At 33.1% G+C, this 16720-nt stretch overlaps 1 protein-coding gene across 12 annotated transcripts in view; it reads right to left on the bottom strand.

Annotated features, from left to right (window-relative positions):
- The window catches only part of SYNE1 (spectrin repeat containing nuclear envelope protein 1), a 319168-nt gene that overhangs the window by 197787 nt on the left and 104661 nt on the right, over positions 1-16720 (bottom strand). For all 12 annotated transcript variants that reach the window (XM_068677107.1, XM_068677098.1, XM_068677097.1 and 9 more), the window contains 11 exons: positions 15042-15209; positions 14009-14185; positions 12703-12843; positions 11526-11686; positions 9042-9192; positions 5431-5658; positions 4734-4832; positions 2777-2964; positions 2545-2668; positions 1412-1578; positions 63-216 (listed from right to left, as the gene is read on the bottom strand). In XM_068677107.1, the coding sequence (XP_068533208.1) occupies positions 63-216; positions 1412-1578; positions 2545-2668; positions 2777-2964; positions 4734-4832; positions 5431-5658; positions 9042-9192; positions 11526-11686; positions 12703-12843; positions 14009-14185; positions 15042-15209 (1758 nt within the window). The remainder of the gene's footprint in view (positions 1-62; positions 217-1411; positions 1579-2544; positions 2669-2776; positions 2965-4733; positions 4833-5430; positions 5659-9041; positions 9193-11525; positions 11687-12702; positions 12844-14008; positions 14186-15041; positions 15210-16720) is intronic.

Consider the following 16720-nt stretch of genomic DNA (forward strand, 5'->3'; position numbering starts at 1 on the left):
AGTATTTATCAGAATACACTGCACAATCTGTCAGCCTTTACTTTTTACATCCAAAAGTTTACCTTATTTTGAGATGCAGCCAGTACTTGATCAGCTGTGTTTATCTCTGAAGTGGCTTGTAGTTCAGCAAGAAACTGCTTAATCCAATCTGAAAAACTAAGTAGGAGCTCATCAAACTGTCCATGCTCAGCAACAAGAGATTGAAGGAGGTTGATCCTATAGGATGTCAAATGTAAATATGAATGCAGTTGACGTAAATTAATCATTTCCCATATTCAAAACCATAGCTGACTGGACAGAATTAAAATCACTGCCAGGTAGAAAGAAAGAAGGAAATGTAGATCTGTGTTACAAAAGTAATGACTACTGTGCTGATTACTTAACTGGGAAGCACTACCTGAAAGTATAAAATCAGGTCTTCCTTTATTCTACCATCCTGTTCATATCAACTGTTAGAAGTCCGCCAAGCCACCAAGGTATGGCTTCTTCAACTTTTCTTCATAGTGGTAGACCCAACAAAGAGAAGCTAACTTTAAGTTCTGTTTATCCTATCCGCAACACTGCTTGTGAGGTAAATGTCTTATAAATGTAGGCAGAGGATGAGTAGCTGAATGTTCAACTTTCGCTGAAGTGGGGCTGGAGTCAGAGGAACACAATTCAAAGAAGAAACATGTCCAGAGGAGTATTCAGCATGTAGCAGACCTCAGTTTCTAAACCCTTGCTTTAAAAAAGGCCTCACCATTCATCCATTGCAAGACTTCCCTTTGAAATTTCTCTATGTGATTTTCAACATGAAAATTTATGAAGAAGCCTGTTATATTGTAAAATAATTGTATTGATAAAGAACCTAAAAAAAATATTGTCATTGACCAGGGTCTATTATTTAAGACACTTTACAAATAGCAAAATATGTACATTCATCACCAAAACAAATGAAATCTAAACAATACCATATGACATGGTTTTGAAAAGGAGGCAATGTTCCTGAGTCTCATATTAGCCAGTAGCCCAACAATTAAGCCCAAAGTGGGTTTAAAAAGACAGCTTTTCACAAGGTAAAGCATATAACTGAAGAAATGAAAAGCAGATATTACAGATTCTGGAAGTAATTTAGGAAGTCACTTGAGAACATGTAATTGAGGAAACAAAACACTATCTCCATTTCTGGCACCATACTCCTTGCAATAAACATCTTCTATCAAAGAAACAGGGGAGTTTATCCCAAAAAGACAACATGACAAATCTGTAGGATTCCCCACATCCTTTTCCTAGGAGCACAGTGTACAAAGTGACCCTTAAATCTTTGTTTTCCTAATGACAATACTGTAAAACTAGGTTTCAGGACTGGGATTCCTAACTGAGGTATTGGTTACTCTCATTCAACATACAAAAAACATTCTGAAGCACAAACCTTCTATCGACAGTTTGTGGTAAAGCTTTCCACCTTTCATCCAGCTCTTTAAATTTATCTTTTATTGCTTTCACACACTCTTTGGAAGCTGTTGGGAACAGTGACTCATTTAACTGTAACAGGCTCGCATAGACTGAAGCATGAGGCTCAAAATCTGCTCTCAAATCCTGAGAAAACAATGGAATGTGCAGAATTTAGATTAAATATGGCATCATATTATGTCAAATAACAATAAATCATTAAAAAAAAAAAAATCAACTTAGACTTTCCTATAAAACCACTGTGAAACAAGTGAATGAGCTCCAAATACTTGGAGGAACTGAGATCCATTAGGACACAAAGGTATTCAATATCTCTCAGATAGCTAAAGCTGCCTCTGTATTTCAAGAAGAATTCATCAAAAACTGTTTTCCTTTCTCTCTCTTAGGACAAAGTGTGACCTTTCCATATAGCTCTACTGTCTGACAAAAATGGCTAAAATCAAGAGTAAATTTTGCAACATATTTTCTGTGCAGCATCAGAATTATGAGGAAATATTGGCCCAAACAAAGAAACAAAATAGTAATTTTCCTTCCCTTCATTCATTTAAAAGTCAAATTATGGATTGATTGGTGTCATGGAGTGTGTAAAGGATGCTACATCTGTCCAACTGCTTCCTATTAATCTAAAAACAAATGCCAGGAAAAATACATGCATATGTTAGAATAGGATGAAAATCTTGCGCTTAAAAAAGCAAAAGGATATCAGACTTGTGAATTCTACATCCCTGAATATTTTGCTGTCACACCAACATTCTTCACATGAGAAAAGGAAAGTAACATTGGTTAACAAAGGAATTTATCTAGAGTAAAGATCCTCTGGCAAGCAGACCAATGATAAATATATAGTATATGCCAGGATATATTTTCTTCTTGAGCAGACATTCTATATTTTCAAATAGTTTTCCTGACTTTTTTTTTTTTTTTGATAAAACAAGAAAAAAAATAGGAATATTTCCCTAAAACATTTCCAAAGTCCAGAATCAAGTGACTTTTCAGATGACAATTGAGCAAGCACATCCTTTAGATGTTACAGAAACAAACTAGGATATGTAGGGAAATGATCTTGGGAATGATCTTTCAGATGAAACATACCTGCAGAGATTGCAGTTCACCTGCCACCTTAACTCTGTCAGCAGAAACATACTGCTCTGAAGGCCTGGCTGCAGCTTCACACCCCTCCAGCCAGGCCAGGAAAGAAGAGAGCTCTTTCTCCTGCCTAAGAAAATCACAACATAGTGATCAATTCATGTCTTCCCCATCATATCATGGACTGACTGTAGAAAGATCTCTGCATCCATCATAACAGACATAGGAGCTTACTCACTTCTGCCACCGAGCCAGGAGAGTCTCCAGTAAGATCTGCTTCTCTTTAGCATTTTTTAGCACCTTTTCATAGTTTTGCTGTAACACTGTAACTTCCTGAGCAGTTTTTTCTTTGTTGGCCACCTTTCGGGCACAGGCTGAGAGAGAGGCCAGAGTGTTGCCCAGTTTTTCCACAGTATGACAAAGGTCCTAATGAACATGTAAAAGAAAGAGAAGTTGTATACATTAATAGCAAAACTACAGTAACAAAGGTGGGAAAAAAAATAAATCTATACTTCCATCAGGAGTTTGAAGCAATGCCATACCCCCCAGATCATGAAGCTACTGTATAAATTAAGCTTCTCTCACATCTATCCTAGATACACGGGTCCAAGTATATCAATGACCACTAGCTTACAGTGAGAAAAGACTTTCCTAAGAACAGTGTTAAAGTAAAAAACCAGTCATAAATGAAACAGTCAGATCTTCTGAACTGGCACACAACACAGCATGATCATGTAGGACAATGATCCAAATTCCAAAGAAAACATTTGCTTTAACTTATGCAGATACAGTAACAACCAAGGGTCCTGCCAGCCTGTGAAGACTGCCACAACCCATGTCATTACAAGGGAGAAATAGGGAACAGTTACAGTAAGCTCCTGTCAGCGTTAACCATAGCTGACTCCTGTCAGCGCCTTTTCATAGAAATGGCATCCAATGTTGACTAGACTTTCCAGTGTTGCCATTACTAAAGGGCTAGGAAACTTGTTCACTTGAAAACGAACCGAAAGTGGTAAAATGAGCTAGAAAAGCACGAAATAAAATACATTTAATACCACTGAAGTTCCAATTTACAGGTGTGCAATGAAAACAGTTATGGTTATAATGACCATCATGGAATAAATCATATATAGGATAAATACGTATTATACAGCAAAACACTGCTGATATTTAAACTAAATAATAATAATAATAATTAATTTCACATTAAGATACTGGATCAACATGATCCTGTGGACAGGACAGGAATACAACAGTATACTCAGTATATTCATAATGTTTAAAAGCCAGTAACAATAATGATTACATATGTTGTCTGAATGAATTTTCTATATGCTAGTTCTTTTTCCTGAACAAATATCAAGCTTTTTTTGAAGTGCTTCGGCTAAGATCTTCCTTGCATAGAGACTTTGCAATTAGTTATCACTAAATTCAAAAGGAAATTACATTTATTCTTCTGCAATATACAACTAAGCATTTTTACAGAGTTTTCTCAGAAAGGAAGACAATGACTATCATGGAAAAACATTATGTACTTATAGACACAGAAAAAAATGCTGCATACACCAAGTTCACTGAGATTTGGGCTTGTCTGTAGTCTGAATACCAGTCCAACTTTCTCTTTCATTTTGCAATGGACAGAACCAAATGTTGAAACACTCATGGGCACCACAGAAAAAAAAAAAAAAATTGTCTGTTGAAAAACTCTGTTCAGTCTGTGCACAGCCCAAGAAAAAGTGCTTCCAGGAAGATCCACTTTTATTTATTTATTTGTTTGTTTGTTTGTTTATTTCAATCACAAACCTCTCTATTCTAAAACCTAAGTTTCATAAAAATCCTTGAGGAACAATAGAACAACACCTACCAGACTTGTTTCTTCTATTGAAATATTCATATGGCATATGAAATTAAAAACAAAAACCTGAAGGCCCATTTAATACTTTTGGTGGTTGTTTTTCTAGAGGAGGGAGAAAGCCATCCAAGCCTGTCTGAAATGGTGAGAGGACGTAGCAGAGGAAAGCTGCTGCTTCTCTGGGGCTGCCCACCCCAAGAGGCAGCCGCTGCCTCCTTGTGTTTCCATCCCAGGCTGTGTGGCATCAGGCAGACACAGGTCCAGAATTAGGGTTTCTGTGAGGAGCTCACTGTGGCTCCATTTCCCTAGACTCAGTGGCAGGATTCACTGACCATGTGCTTACCATGCAATCCTGCAGGACTCCATACGTTTCCAGTGATGAACTGCATAATGTGAGAGGCTCAGCTAACTTAGTTTCAAATTCAGACACTGACTGTTGCACCTATGAAGAAAAGGAAGCAAATAGTAATAATGATGAAACAGCCTAAAATTATCAAGAAATATACATGATGCTTCATGAATCATACATGATGCTTCAAATGACATTTTATAAATATTTAGTGCCAAGAGAATATTATATCAAATTTATTTATTTATTTATTGTAGTTCTGGATGTTTTTTTAAGTTAAAAGTTGCTAACTGTGCTCTGCTACTTGGAACTGAGACAATAATAATATCCAAATTATTCCTTTATGATGTATCATATTCACACGCTAACAATCTTAGATTGGAATTATGTAGTTTATACAAATAAACTAGACACTAGATACGTTTTACTATTCTCCATCCAGAAGAATCACTTAGGTTTTCTAAAAGACAGTATAAATTTTTGAGTATGTATAATTTAATGTCTTCCTGAACTTGCGTTTTAAGTCACTCAAAGCAAAAATTTACCTATGGAAGTCTTGCAATTGCCTTAAAAAGCTACTCATACATTCTAGTGCATTCTCTTATAATATGGTATTTTATATTTAATTTTGGAAAAATCGAATAATTCAATAAATTGCTGCAAATAGCTCAGTAGATTTTATATTGTCTACCTGTTTCAGACATTCTTCATATTTCTGCTGTGCTGATACATTCCCTGTGATTGTTCCTTCCAATCTCTGTGCATGATCTCTTAGCTCTTCCCAATACCTTTTGATATGAGTCAGTTTGGCTTTAATATGGGCACATTCTCCAGAGGTAACAAACTGGGAAAATGACTCAGCTTCCTCTTCTAGTTTTGAGATTCCAGTTATTTTACCATCTATTTCATTATTAATAACCTAAAATGTAAAGTAATAATAAATAAAGTAGCACAACAGGTTTTTAATGATCAGAATAACATTTTATACTTCCTTTCTGTGAAGGAATATTCTTACCAATATTCTTAATTTAAAATGTGAGAGGAGAGCTCATTGACTTCGTGAAATAACTGGTTATGAAAGTCTTTACTATGTCCTGTATTTCTCCCTTTCTTCTTTTGATTAGCAATGGAAAAGGTTTAAAATTCAGCCTGACACAAAAACAGTGTCCATGAAGAAGAATTAGAATTTGCTGAGGTGCATATTATCATCAGTAGGCAAAATGGTTCATAATTTACCATCTCGAATCTTGCAAATTAATATGCAATTCTCTTGAGGATTCAAAATATTTGTAAGAAGAAATAAGTAAATGTGCAATTGAAAACAACATTGTTAAGAAATCAAACCTTATGATCGGATTAATTGCTTTTAATAAATTTTCAAGCACTAACAAAATAAAACGTGCTATGATTCGAGAACCAATAGAGGTTGTTTTCCTATTCTAATTTAAATTTCTATTGAATAGTAAAGTATAAATGAAATTAGATGTTGTGGTAAGGTGAGTGCACCCCCCAAGAAGAGGATTAAATAAAGAAACACATTACAGTATAAATTTAATTTACCATGAAACAATGGTGATAACAGTCTTTGGCACTTTTCAGCTGTCTCCTAAGTCCATTACTAAATGCATGAAGATTAAGTAACACTGGCTTTATATTTCACTAAGTACATGACAACAGCCTCCTCTGTTTTTTCCTCACTTTTATTGCAAATTAGAGGTAAACCTGAAACCTATAACATGCAAGAAATAAACCTGTGGTATTATATATTTGGTGGCTATTTATTCAAAAAGCATTTGTGAACTTGGAGATACATTTTCTTTTCAAGACAGAATTCTTTTAAATTCAGCAGATGTAGCATGTCCTTGGAGTTCATTTCAAAAGGAGTGTAAAACATGCACTGGGGAGGGAATTGAGAGAGCCTAAAGAGCCCATTGGAATTGAAAGTGGCAATAAGATTCTTAGATATAACATTGTTATATGTTATATATATATAACATATATATATATATATATATATATATATGTTGATATGTACGTACATGACATCAACCTAAAACTTTCCTGAATATGCACTCTCAAAGGTATTAAAATTGTCCACCTTCTGGTATAATTGTGATAAAAATATGATGCCTTACTTATATATCTCATAAGTAGCTTTCTGCAACATTCAGAGTCTAGAATTAGCAGGCTGACAGTACAGGAAAAAAAAGAAAAAAAGAAAAAGTGGTACAGGAAGCATTTATAGAGTGTATGCAATATATGCTGAATTAATTCAGATTATAAAATATCCTTTTTTTTTTTTTTTTTTTTTTTTTTTTTTTATGAGAATATGACGCAGAGGAAAAATACTAGAATTACATCCCTAAAGCTGAAATCATCTAACAATCCAGCAGATATAAATTAGGCAGCACTTGTTTACTCCCACACTATTCAGTTAAATTCACTCAGTTACATAAAAGAAGGTGGATAATTGAAGCCTTCAAACTCGCATTGAGCCTGCCACCTATGGCATCTTCTTGTGATAGCTGTCATTTTGTCCACCAGGAATTTCAGAAAAATGTGTAGGTGAAAATCTGGCTCTAATGACATCATTGGGGTTTTGCAATCAATGTCACAGAAGGCAAAAAATTACCACTATTATGCCTGATAATTATGTTCAGCTGAGACCAGTTTTTTAATCACTTCAGCCAAAGATGTCAGGGAACACACTATATTCTCTTCATCTGCAGTAGTCCTTACTAAAATTCTGTACCTGAAATTATGAACTAAGTATGTTGATTAGCACTGTGACATAAACTAAACCAACAGGAAACCTGCAACAAACACATAGCAATTTATTCAAAATCAAGCACAGAACAATGTTACTGAAGGAGACCTGTAGCTATGTCCACATATCTGAGGTTGTATGACTCATTTCACAGTTTACACAGCTGCTTTGTTTACCTGAGTTACAATTATATGCTCTAGGCTTTATCTGAAAGGTGTATCTGAAAGGTGTTCTCTGCTTCATGTCCGTTTACTGTTTTATACACATTTATAAAAAAAAAAAAGTATCTGCTGGCCATTTTCTTTCAGGCATGATGTTTAAATAAAGAAAAATTGTGTTGGAATTTTCAGAAATTTGCAATGTATTGCAAAAATTACCGTTTATATGCATAAATAGCAAGGAAAACCCTTTCTGGGGCATTGGCTTAAATGTACTAGTAGAGCTTAAAGAGGCTTAATTTAGACATACAAGAACTGTCTTTACTCTGTAATGCAATATTAATATAATTTTCTGTCTTAAATATTGGAATCTTATCTATTAATTATTGACAGGTATGGATAGATGACAATGCATGCCAGTGGATAAATGCATATATTTGAAAGGAAGATGTTTTTGAGTTGATGCAGCAATAAAGCAAAAAAATCAAGCATTGTTTTATTCTTCAGTGATGAAATCAAGGTATTTATTTTGTTTGGTCCACATGTGACTTAGTGTCAATCTGGTCCTTAACTGTAAGCAGCTGCACAACTTTGCACTTTCTGAAGGATAGGTAGTTAGCACATTTAGAAAATTTCAGTATAAAAACATGTTGAAAAAAAAAAAAAAGGCTGCCCCCTTAGGAACATGTAACTTCAAAAACTTCAGAGAAGGCACATTTTCATTTGTGGATGGATTTCAAGGCAGACCTTTAGAAATGGAAATGCTTAGGGACAGTGTGTACCTTAGCAACAAGAAACTAAAAGACTATGTCTACCGGAATGTACACAGAATATAGAACAGTGTAAATATAATAGCAATAAATGCAGATTTACAAGCTACTAAAGTCAATAGTTCCTTTATTATTCTACAAGAAAAGATAAAACATAAATCATGTTATAACTTTTGCTTGCAAGATTGAAATCAAGATCTATACCTAGTAGATGTTATATATTTAAAAATATGTATATATATATAGAGAGAGAGAGACTTTTTATATATGTAGCTATTTTCTACATCAATGGAAATTACTCAGGAAAAATAAGAAAAAGAGTATAAATTAAATGATTATTATTTTTATTATATATTTTTTAATCATACACATAAAGGCTGCATATGTGTACACTAAGCACTAACAGAGAAGTCAGAATAATTTTTCTTTAGCTTATGTGAAGCCTTACTGCTTTGCATGTTCATGTACCAAGTGTCATCACTATTTCAGGTTAGTTAGGAAGTGTGTAAAAAATCTGTTCTCCGTTTTGGCCTCTATCAAAAAAAAAAAAAAAAAAAAAAAGACATAGAATGTGATTTTAATGCTAAATATAATAAGAACTAATCACCTTGATTTGGCTGATTTGTTTGTCCAAAGGAGACGATGTTGTTTCCAAAATTTCCAGTTCTTTTTCTTTTTCAGCTATCCAGATGGACAGAGCTTCAAAATTATTGCCAAAAAGATCCCACTTGTTTTTCACCATTTCCATGCTTTTAATACTAAAATTAACCAAATTAATTAGAGAGAATAAAAAGTTTAATATATTAAAACTCCCTGTATTCTTGCTAGAATGTAACTAATTCAATCTAAAGGAAAGGCATTTTAAAAACTCTTGATTTTAGAAGACTAAGATGTGAACCTAAATTCAAACTTGCCTCTCTCTTAGACTGTGCACATGATGTCAAACCGTTATGTTAGCCATAATGGGGACACCTGTGTTTTCCGAGGCAATAATTTCATATTGAGACAAAGAATCAACAGATATGACAACTACCTCAAAGTTAATATATTTATATGTTTTGAACCATCCATTATAGATATGTTAAAGAGAGAGAGACATTCACATATATCTTGGAGAGAAAAAAAAAAAAACAAACACACACACACACCTTTTTTTTCCTCACAAGTTAGAAGTCTAAGACCCTTATAAGACTTAACAGAATTAACTTTCAATGTAGAAATTTTTTTACTGTAAAACCAATCTAAAGATACCAGTACTAATGTGGGTCCTACACACAGCTTGTAAAATATGCACTTTCCATTTCACTGAAAATATGAAAATTTCCTTAGAAAAGTTTGAATATTACAAAACTCCAAAATATATGTTCCTTTTAAATATAGCCTTCAAAAAAAAAACAAAAAAAAAACAACTTTTTTTTTAAGTTTTGATTTTTTTTTTTCCCCTCAGTAATGCTAGAGGAAGCTAAGAAAAGATGGCAGTGAAAAAAAATAAAAATGGCCTTTTTATTTTTTCTTATTTATTTTCAAAATAAAAAATTCCTCTTCCTATTCACTGGCATAATATATGTATGTAGGATACCTTCAACTTACTGGGCCAACCTTTTTATTAATGTGAGTTACAACATATCTTTTACACATTGATTATGTGTTCTGCAGATTAACTATAGAGAGTTGTATATATTCATGGGTTTTGCAGAAGGGATTTATTTCTTTATTATCTGCCATATCACAGTATCACAGACATTCTGTATAACTCATACATTCAACTAAACCTGTTCCATACCTAGATCAAAAGGGGATATCAGCAATGGTTTCCATTTAAAACTAGATCACATGTTATTAAAAAAAGTGAATAATAATTGCTGGAAGGATGAATTTCCTATATCTAAATTATGTAAAATCATACAAGCTTTTTCAGTAACATTGGAAAACAAAAAACAAAACAACTTCATAAAGTATTCAGGAAGATACGGTAGAAGATTTGATTTCAAATCACTCTAATACACTTGCATAAAATGGTATCCAAAAAATAAAAAATAAAAAAATAGACCAACAATAATCAGAAAGTTGCATCTGCTGCACAGCCTTGTTATGTTCCATTTTAGAGCTCTTCTCTGTTCTTAAAGGTGTTCTTCTGCATCAGGAAGAAAAGGGTACCAACTAAACTCGTACCAACTAAACTCGTACCAACATGCTGACATGACAATGGTCAATAGAGGAAAAAACAAAAACAAAAAACACAAAACAGTAATGCTGACATTGTCTTTTGTTCATATTCAGATGGAATACATGGTATTCCACCACATGGTGTCTTCTTACAGTTGTATAATAAATTAATCTACATAGTAAATCCACTAAGACATCTTTTGTGAGCCTGCTCTTAAATATGAAAAAAAATACAAATTTCATACATGCATACAAGTGCATGTGTATATAGAAAAATGTCAAAAGCTGAAGCACTCTTGAAGAGTAACACTGAGCTGAGTAACTTCTGATTACTTAGGAGAGAGGATGAGACTTTCACAAGTACTGAAACCTATACTGAAACCATTTAACAACATTTTCTTGTAGTTTGAATGTCACACTTTTAAACATAATTTGGCAAATTATGCCTTCTCATTTGTGATGGCAGAAGCAGCTTTTGATATTGTCCATGAAAAAAATAATCTGGGCATTCAGCTAAGATAAAGGCACTTGACATTTCTGTAGAGAAAATGGAAAACTGAAAATTGAGGCAAATATGGTACTGTTCTCATATTTGCACAGAGATTTTTCTTTCTAAAAGATCATAGAACCTCAAGAATGAGATTAATTATCCCTTCTTCACAAGACTGGGGCTTAAAGGTAAGAACCGTGACAGGTTAAATGTAACTACAATGATTTTATAAATTATGTGTTATCAAACAAAGATTAAATTTATTTGCACATATTAACCTTTTGACATATTTGGTACTATAATCTGGTAGTTATGCCATGGCAAGCTGAAAATGACAGAGCTGATGAGACGACACAAAATGTTGGGCAAGGGATTCTAGAGATCTGATTCAATCTTATAGTGGAGAATAAATATTAGGATTTATTGAGAACATACTCTTCTTCAAGAGTAACTTCTACTTTTTTCACTTGTTCTTGGATAGATTTTGCCTGCTGTTGAAGGGACTGCTTGTTCTTTGAACCAAGATGTATCTCAGAAGAATTCTTCACCAAATTCTCAGCTTGTACAGTCATGGCTTCAGCATGTTTAGAAAGTTCCTGTAAGAATGAAAGACCTATTAATACAATTACGTACAGTTTTATATATTCAAAAAATATTTTTGTCTTCAATGTTTGTTCTTGGAAAAAAGCATTGCACGGGGTTATGTGCATCCCATATGTATATTCCGAATGTGTAAATGCACAGAAAAAAACACCTCCCAATTCATTTTCAAGTTGCATTTAATAAATATTCATTTTAACAAACTCTATCCAATGAAATTTGGAAAGGAAAACTATGTATGTTCAAAAGGTATTAACTCAACTAATGGAAATTAATTTTATAGCTCTTCATTTTTTTTGTTGTTGTTGATTGTTTTAAATGATTTTTTGAATATTATATGCTTTCAGTAACCATATATTGCATAATATTGAACATATATTGCATAATATTGCACTACCCTTTGAAGAGATGACTTTGTAGTATCTTGTAGCTTGTAATTTCACTTGGTTTAATAGCTATTTTCTATCATACATAGTAAATGTGCTACAGAACAATGGATTCAGAGAAAAGCAGGGTAGATGTAATGTGGTATCAGGTTCACCACAGGGTAAAAATGTCATGAAAAGCACAGCACTATGGAAAGTCGATCACATATATTACTTCTGTATTAGTAAATAAAATGGGCTGGGATAATTTTCTTTTATTAAGGGCGAGTGTCAGGTAATGGCTTATAGATTCCATACAGTGGAATTCTCTCTTTTGTCAATGATGACGTGCCAGAGCTTGATACTGTTTAGCTTACTAGGATAGACAATTACCGAGCATAAAATGGGAAGTCTTTAAAATAATTTTACCATTTTATCATTTTATACATTCAGATGCAGATTTTGAGTAATTCTTCATTATGTTTTTAAGAGAGAACATTTTACCTCTGAAGTTTATGTAGTCTCTAAACTGTATACACAATTTATATCAGCATTAACAATAAAATATTGTATGCAATATGCTCAGAACATGTTAACCAAAAAAGGCAGAAAGATATCTCAGTTCCTGTATCTCATACAGTGAATACCTTTGTCTGATCCAGTTCTGAAGAGAGGCTCTCTAAGCTGCTAAAATTTAAGATACGTTCAAGTGCAGAGCTTGCTTGATTAAGGTATTTTACAACTGTTTCTTTGTCCCTTTCAAACTGCTCCCATTTATTTATTGTGACCTACAAAAAGAAAACAATAACGAAAAGGAAAAAACAAACACACACACACACACACACAAACACACAAAGACAAAAAGGACAAAGAAGAGAAAAAAAAAAAGAATTACAAGAATTTCATTTCAAGTTACAGAAAAATTAAAAAAAAAAATCTAACATAATATAATTTCTCCTGAAATGCCACCTACTCTACAGATGAAACTGTTTTGAAACCCAAAAAAAAGAGTTTTTCTTTGCATATTCACACTGCTTCACTGATTTTGCACACTGTTCAATCTGTAAGGTGACAGAAATATTTAAAACTTATATTTGAATGCCCTTTAAGTCTGAAGTGCTGACTGCAGATGCTTATGTTTATGGTGTCAGGAAGTCAGTAATATCTAAAAGGATTTTATGAAATAAAACCTTTCCTTGGACATAAAAATCTGTTTATTTTTGATTGTATTAAATTTTGACCAACATTTTATTGACTAGCATTTTATTACCAGATTATTACAGGATTATGACAAATTAATTATGACAAAATAATTAACAAATATTTTCTTGATTCTGAAGTAAGGCAAAGCAAAATTAAGGTTTCATATATAGGATTCTTTAGAAAAAAAAATAGTTTTGATAATAAATTGTTATTTTAAGAAGTTATTTGGGCTCTGTTATACATGTTATTTTTCAGTCAGTAATTAGTTATACAGCTGAAAGTATTCCACTTGATTTTTCTGTGATTTTTTATTTCCTTCTCCAGATATAGGATGGCAACAAGTATTCCACACAGTAGTTGTGAGGCTTATATTTGCACAACATCAGTATTTTTACTCTATCAGTCTGGCTTAGTACTCTCAAATAAAGGTCCTCGTCATCTTTAATAACTGGGGGTGATAATTAACCCATCCAAAAAATAAATTCATAGATGTCTACTTAAACTTGTGACTGAAATGTTGGGGGACTTTTAAACATTTCCAAACAAAATGTTAGTTCTTTATTTAGAAGTATCTAGAAGCTTCAAGAAGTTTTGATGCAGACACTGATCATGAAAACCTCAAGGATCAAGATTTAAAGGTGAGAATGAAAGTTCTGACTTTTTATATAAAATATATTTTCTTACTAATAAAAAAATAATAATGGAGAAGAATAAAGCATATTTTTTTTATTTCTACTTGCAATGACCCACCTGCAATTGCTCTTCACGTTTCTCCATAGTCTGCTGCATGTTCTCCAGTGTTCCTTCCAACTTTAGTAAATCCTCCTGCATTGTGCTTGGCAGTCCACCTTCAATCTGCAACTGTTTAGCTTGGAAAATCTGCTGTTGCACATCTTGTCTCTTTGCACGGAGTCTCCTAGTCCTTTGCTAGAAGGATTCATCCAACAGGAATTATCAGACTTTTTAGTTCATTTGGGAAACTGGCACACTGAAACCACTTTCTGTGGTTTGCAATGGGTGTGCACTGAAATTAATAAACAGAGAAATAAACTGTGCAAGTATTACTTGAGTCACATATACTCATACGATATATGACATGAATTCCAAAAGGTGTATGCACCTCCTGTGTCATAGAAATGGATGAGGGAGAGTGACAATATATGGCCATTCATCCAAAGAAATGTTTTAGAAAGAAGAAGTAGCAACAGTTGAGCAACTGCAGCAGTACCCAAAAGTGTGTGCATTCCTCTTGAGTGCCTTGAAGTATCTGCTTCTGCTCTGTATCCTTTGAAGAACATGTTGGAGCCTTGGACTGATTAAAGCAATATATCAGCTTGCTTATATAGCCCCTTTCCTAACGTGCCTGACCCATTAGCAACCTTGCTATGCAAGCTTTGCCCAGTCAAATCTACTCTGTTCTTTGTCGAAGTATTTTTTCAACATAACAGGCTTTATATGAAAAGAGATAGAGTAGTGTGAGAACTCAGGGAGAAGATAATTGTTCCTACTACCTATCCTATGATGAGTAAGGATTGCAGAATATTGAAAGAACAATATGAACCTTAACACATACAACAGCTTTTAAAACACCAAAGAGTTCAGATAAAACAGAGGCAAGACATCATAGTGCCTGATTATGACTCTTGCAAGCTTTGATAGAGAGAGCTACATGTATGCTGCTGGAGTTATGGAGCTATGGCTACATAGTTCAGTAATTACATACCTCCTGCCTTAAAGAAAAAAAAAAAATCAAATATGGACATATATGGAGAAATTGCCCTACCTGATGATGAAACAGTAGTTGCTGAGCTTGTAATAAACTTTCAGTATCCAGGATCTTTTCGGCCTCTGCTTGGGCTTCTTTAGAGTTGTTGATTAACTCTTCAATTGCACTTTTAACTTCTTCTTTGTACTGAACACAGTCTCCAAGAGTGCCTAGTGTCTTTTCAATCTACAGTTAATGATAACTTTATGTATTTCATGTTAAAAGACAAATCTATATTGTAAGGACATGTATATAAGTGGAATACTTTTTGTAAAAAAATGAATTGTTTTACAAAAGACTTCCAATATTGTCTTTAAAAATTGTAAAGACTGAATTGTCTAAATTTTTATATCTCTAGAATTCTTAGTGTACACCTTTACCTTTACATTGGTGAGTGATTGTAGCCTTAAAATATGGCTGTAGAGAGCTTTGTCTTGTTTAGACATACCATACTATACTATATTGACATAAGGTGGATAGCTGTCTAAATAGAGAGAGAGTGCTAGGCACTGAAATAGGCTCCTCAGGGTAGTGGTCATGACACCAATCCTCCTGGAGTTCAAGCAGAGTTTGAACAACACTCTTAGACATACAGCTTAATTTTATGTATCCCTGTGTAGAACCAGGGTTTGGACTCTATGGTCATTGTTGACCATTTCCAACTTGGGATATTTTCTTCTGTTAACATTTTTAGATTCAAAACAAGTTTAGATTCTAGTTCTTAATTTCTTGTTGTAGTTTCATGAACTTGTGTTCCAAAAAGCAAAAGTACTTTAATATATATACATGTATATATATATAAATAATAAGGTATCTTATTTATTTATTGCCATCACTTGGAAATCATAACATTGGTTCTCCCCAACTTTCCAAACATACTTTTCTGATGATGGAAATTCAGAAAATTTTTATTAAATACATGTAACTTTTACACATTTCGAACACTTATGAGGTCTCTACAAGGACTGACATTAACAATGAAATCTGAAACCTTTCTCTATACTGAACTATTTTTCAAATTGATTTTTTTTTTTTTACTGTAAAAACTGTGAAGTGGTAAGATCACTAAGATCCCACAAACCTCAAGAATTCAGTGAATTCTGAGAAGTTTTACTTCTTATTGACTAGAAACTTCCCAAGATTTCAGCAGTTCCAGTATCTCATTACCATTCAGACCTCAGATACTTGTGTCCTTTTTCTGAAAATTCAGTGCATGCTTGAAATCTAATTGATTTGAAACCACCTCACAGTATTTCCTTTATTATTTCAGTATAAATGATACACAAATTAAGATTAAAAACAAGTTGTATATCCAACTGTTGATAGGTTTTCCCAATTTTAATTAAGAACTGATTTTAGAAAACTATTTTTTGCCTCTAAAAATATTGACATTTTGATTCTATAAATATTTTATTTTCTAGGACACATTCCAGTTCTGACCAAAAAATAAAAAAGCATCTATTATAAAACTATTATAATACTGTTAGTATCTTTTGTCTGCTTGTCTCACAGCTTTGCTACCCAGACTGTACAAATGTTTTTTATTTTTTTCATTGCTGAATGCTTCCAGTTTAATTAACATATATATACATATATATACATACATATAACATATATACATATGTTATATATATATATATGTATATATATATATATATACACATATATACATACATATAACATATATACATATGTTA

This window comes from Anas acuta, chromosome 3, assembly GCF_963932015.1.
Source record: "Anas acuta chromosome 3, bAnaAcu1.1, whole genome shotgun sequence".
NCBI lineage: Eukaryota > Metazoa > Chordata > Aves > Anseriformes > Anatidae > Anas > Anas acuta.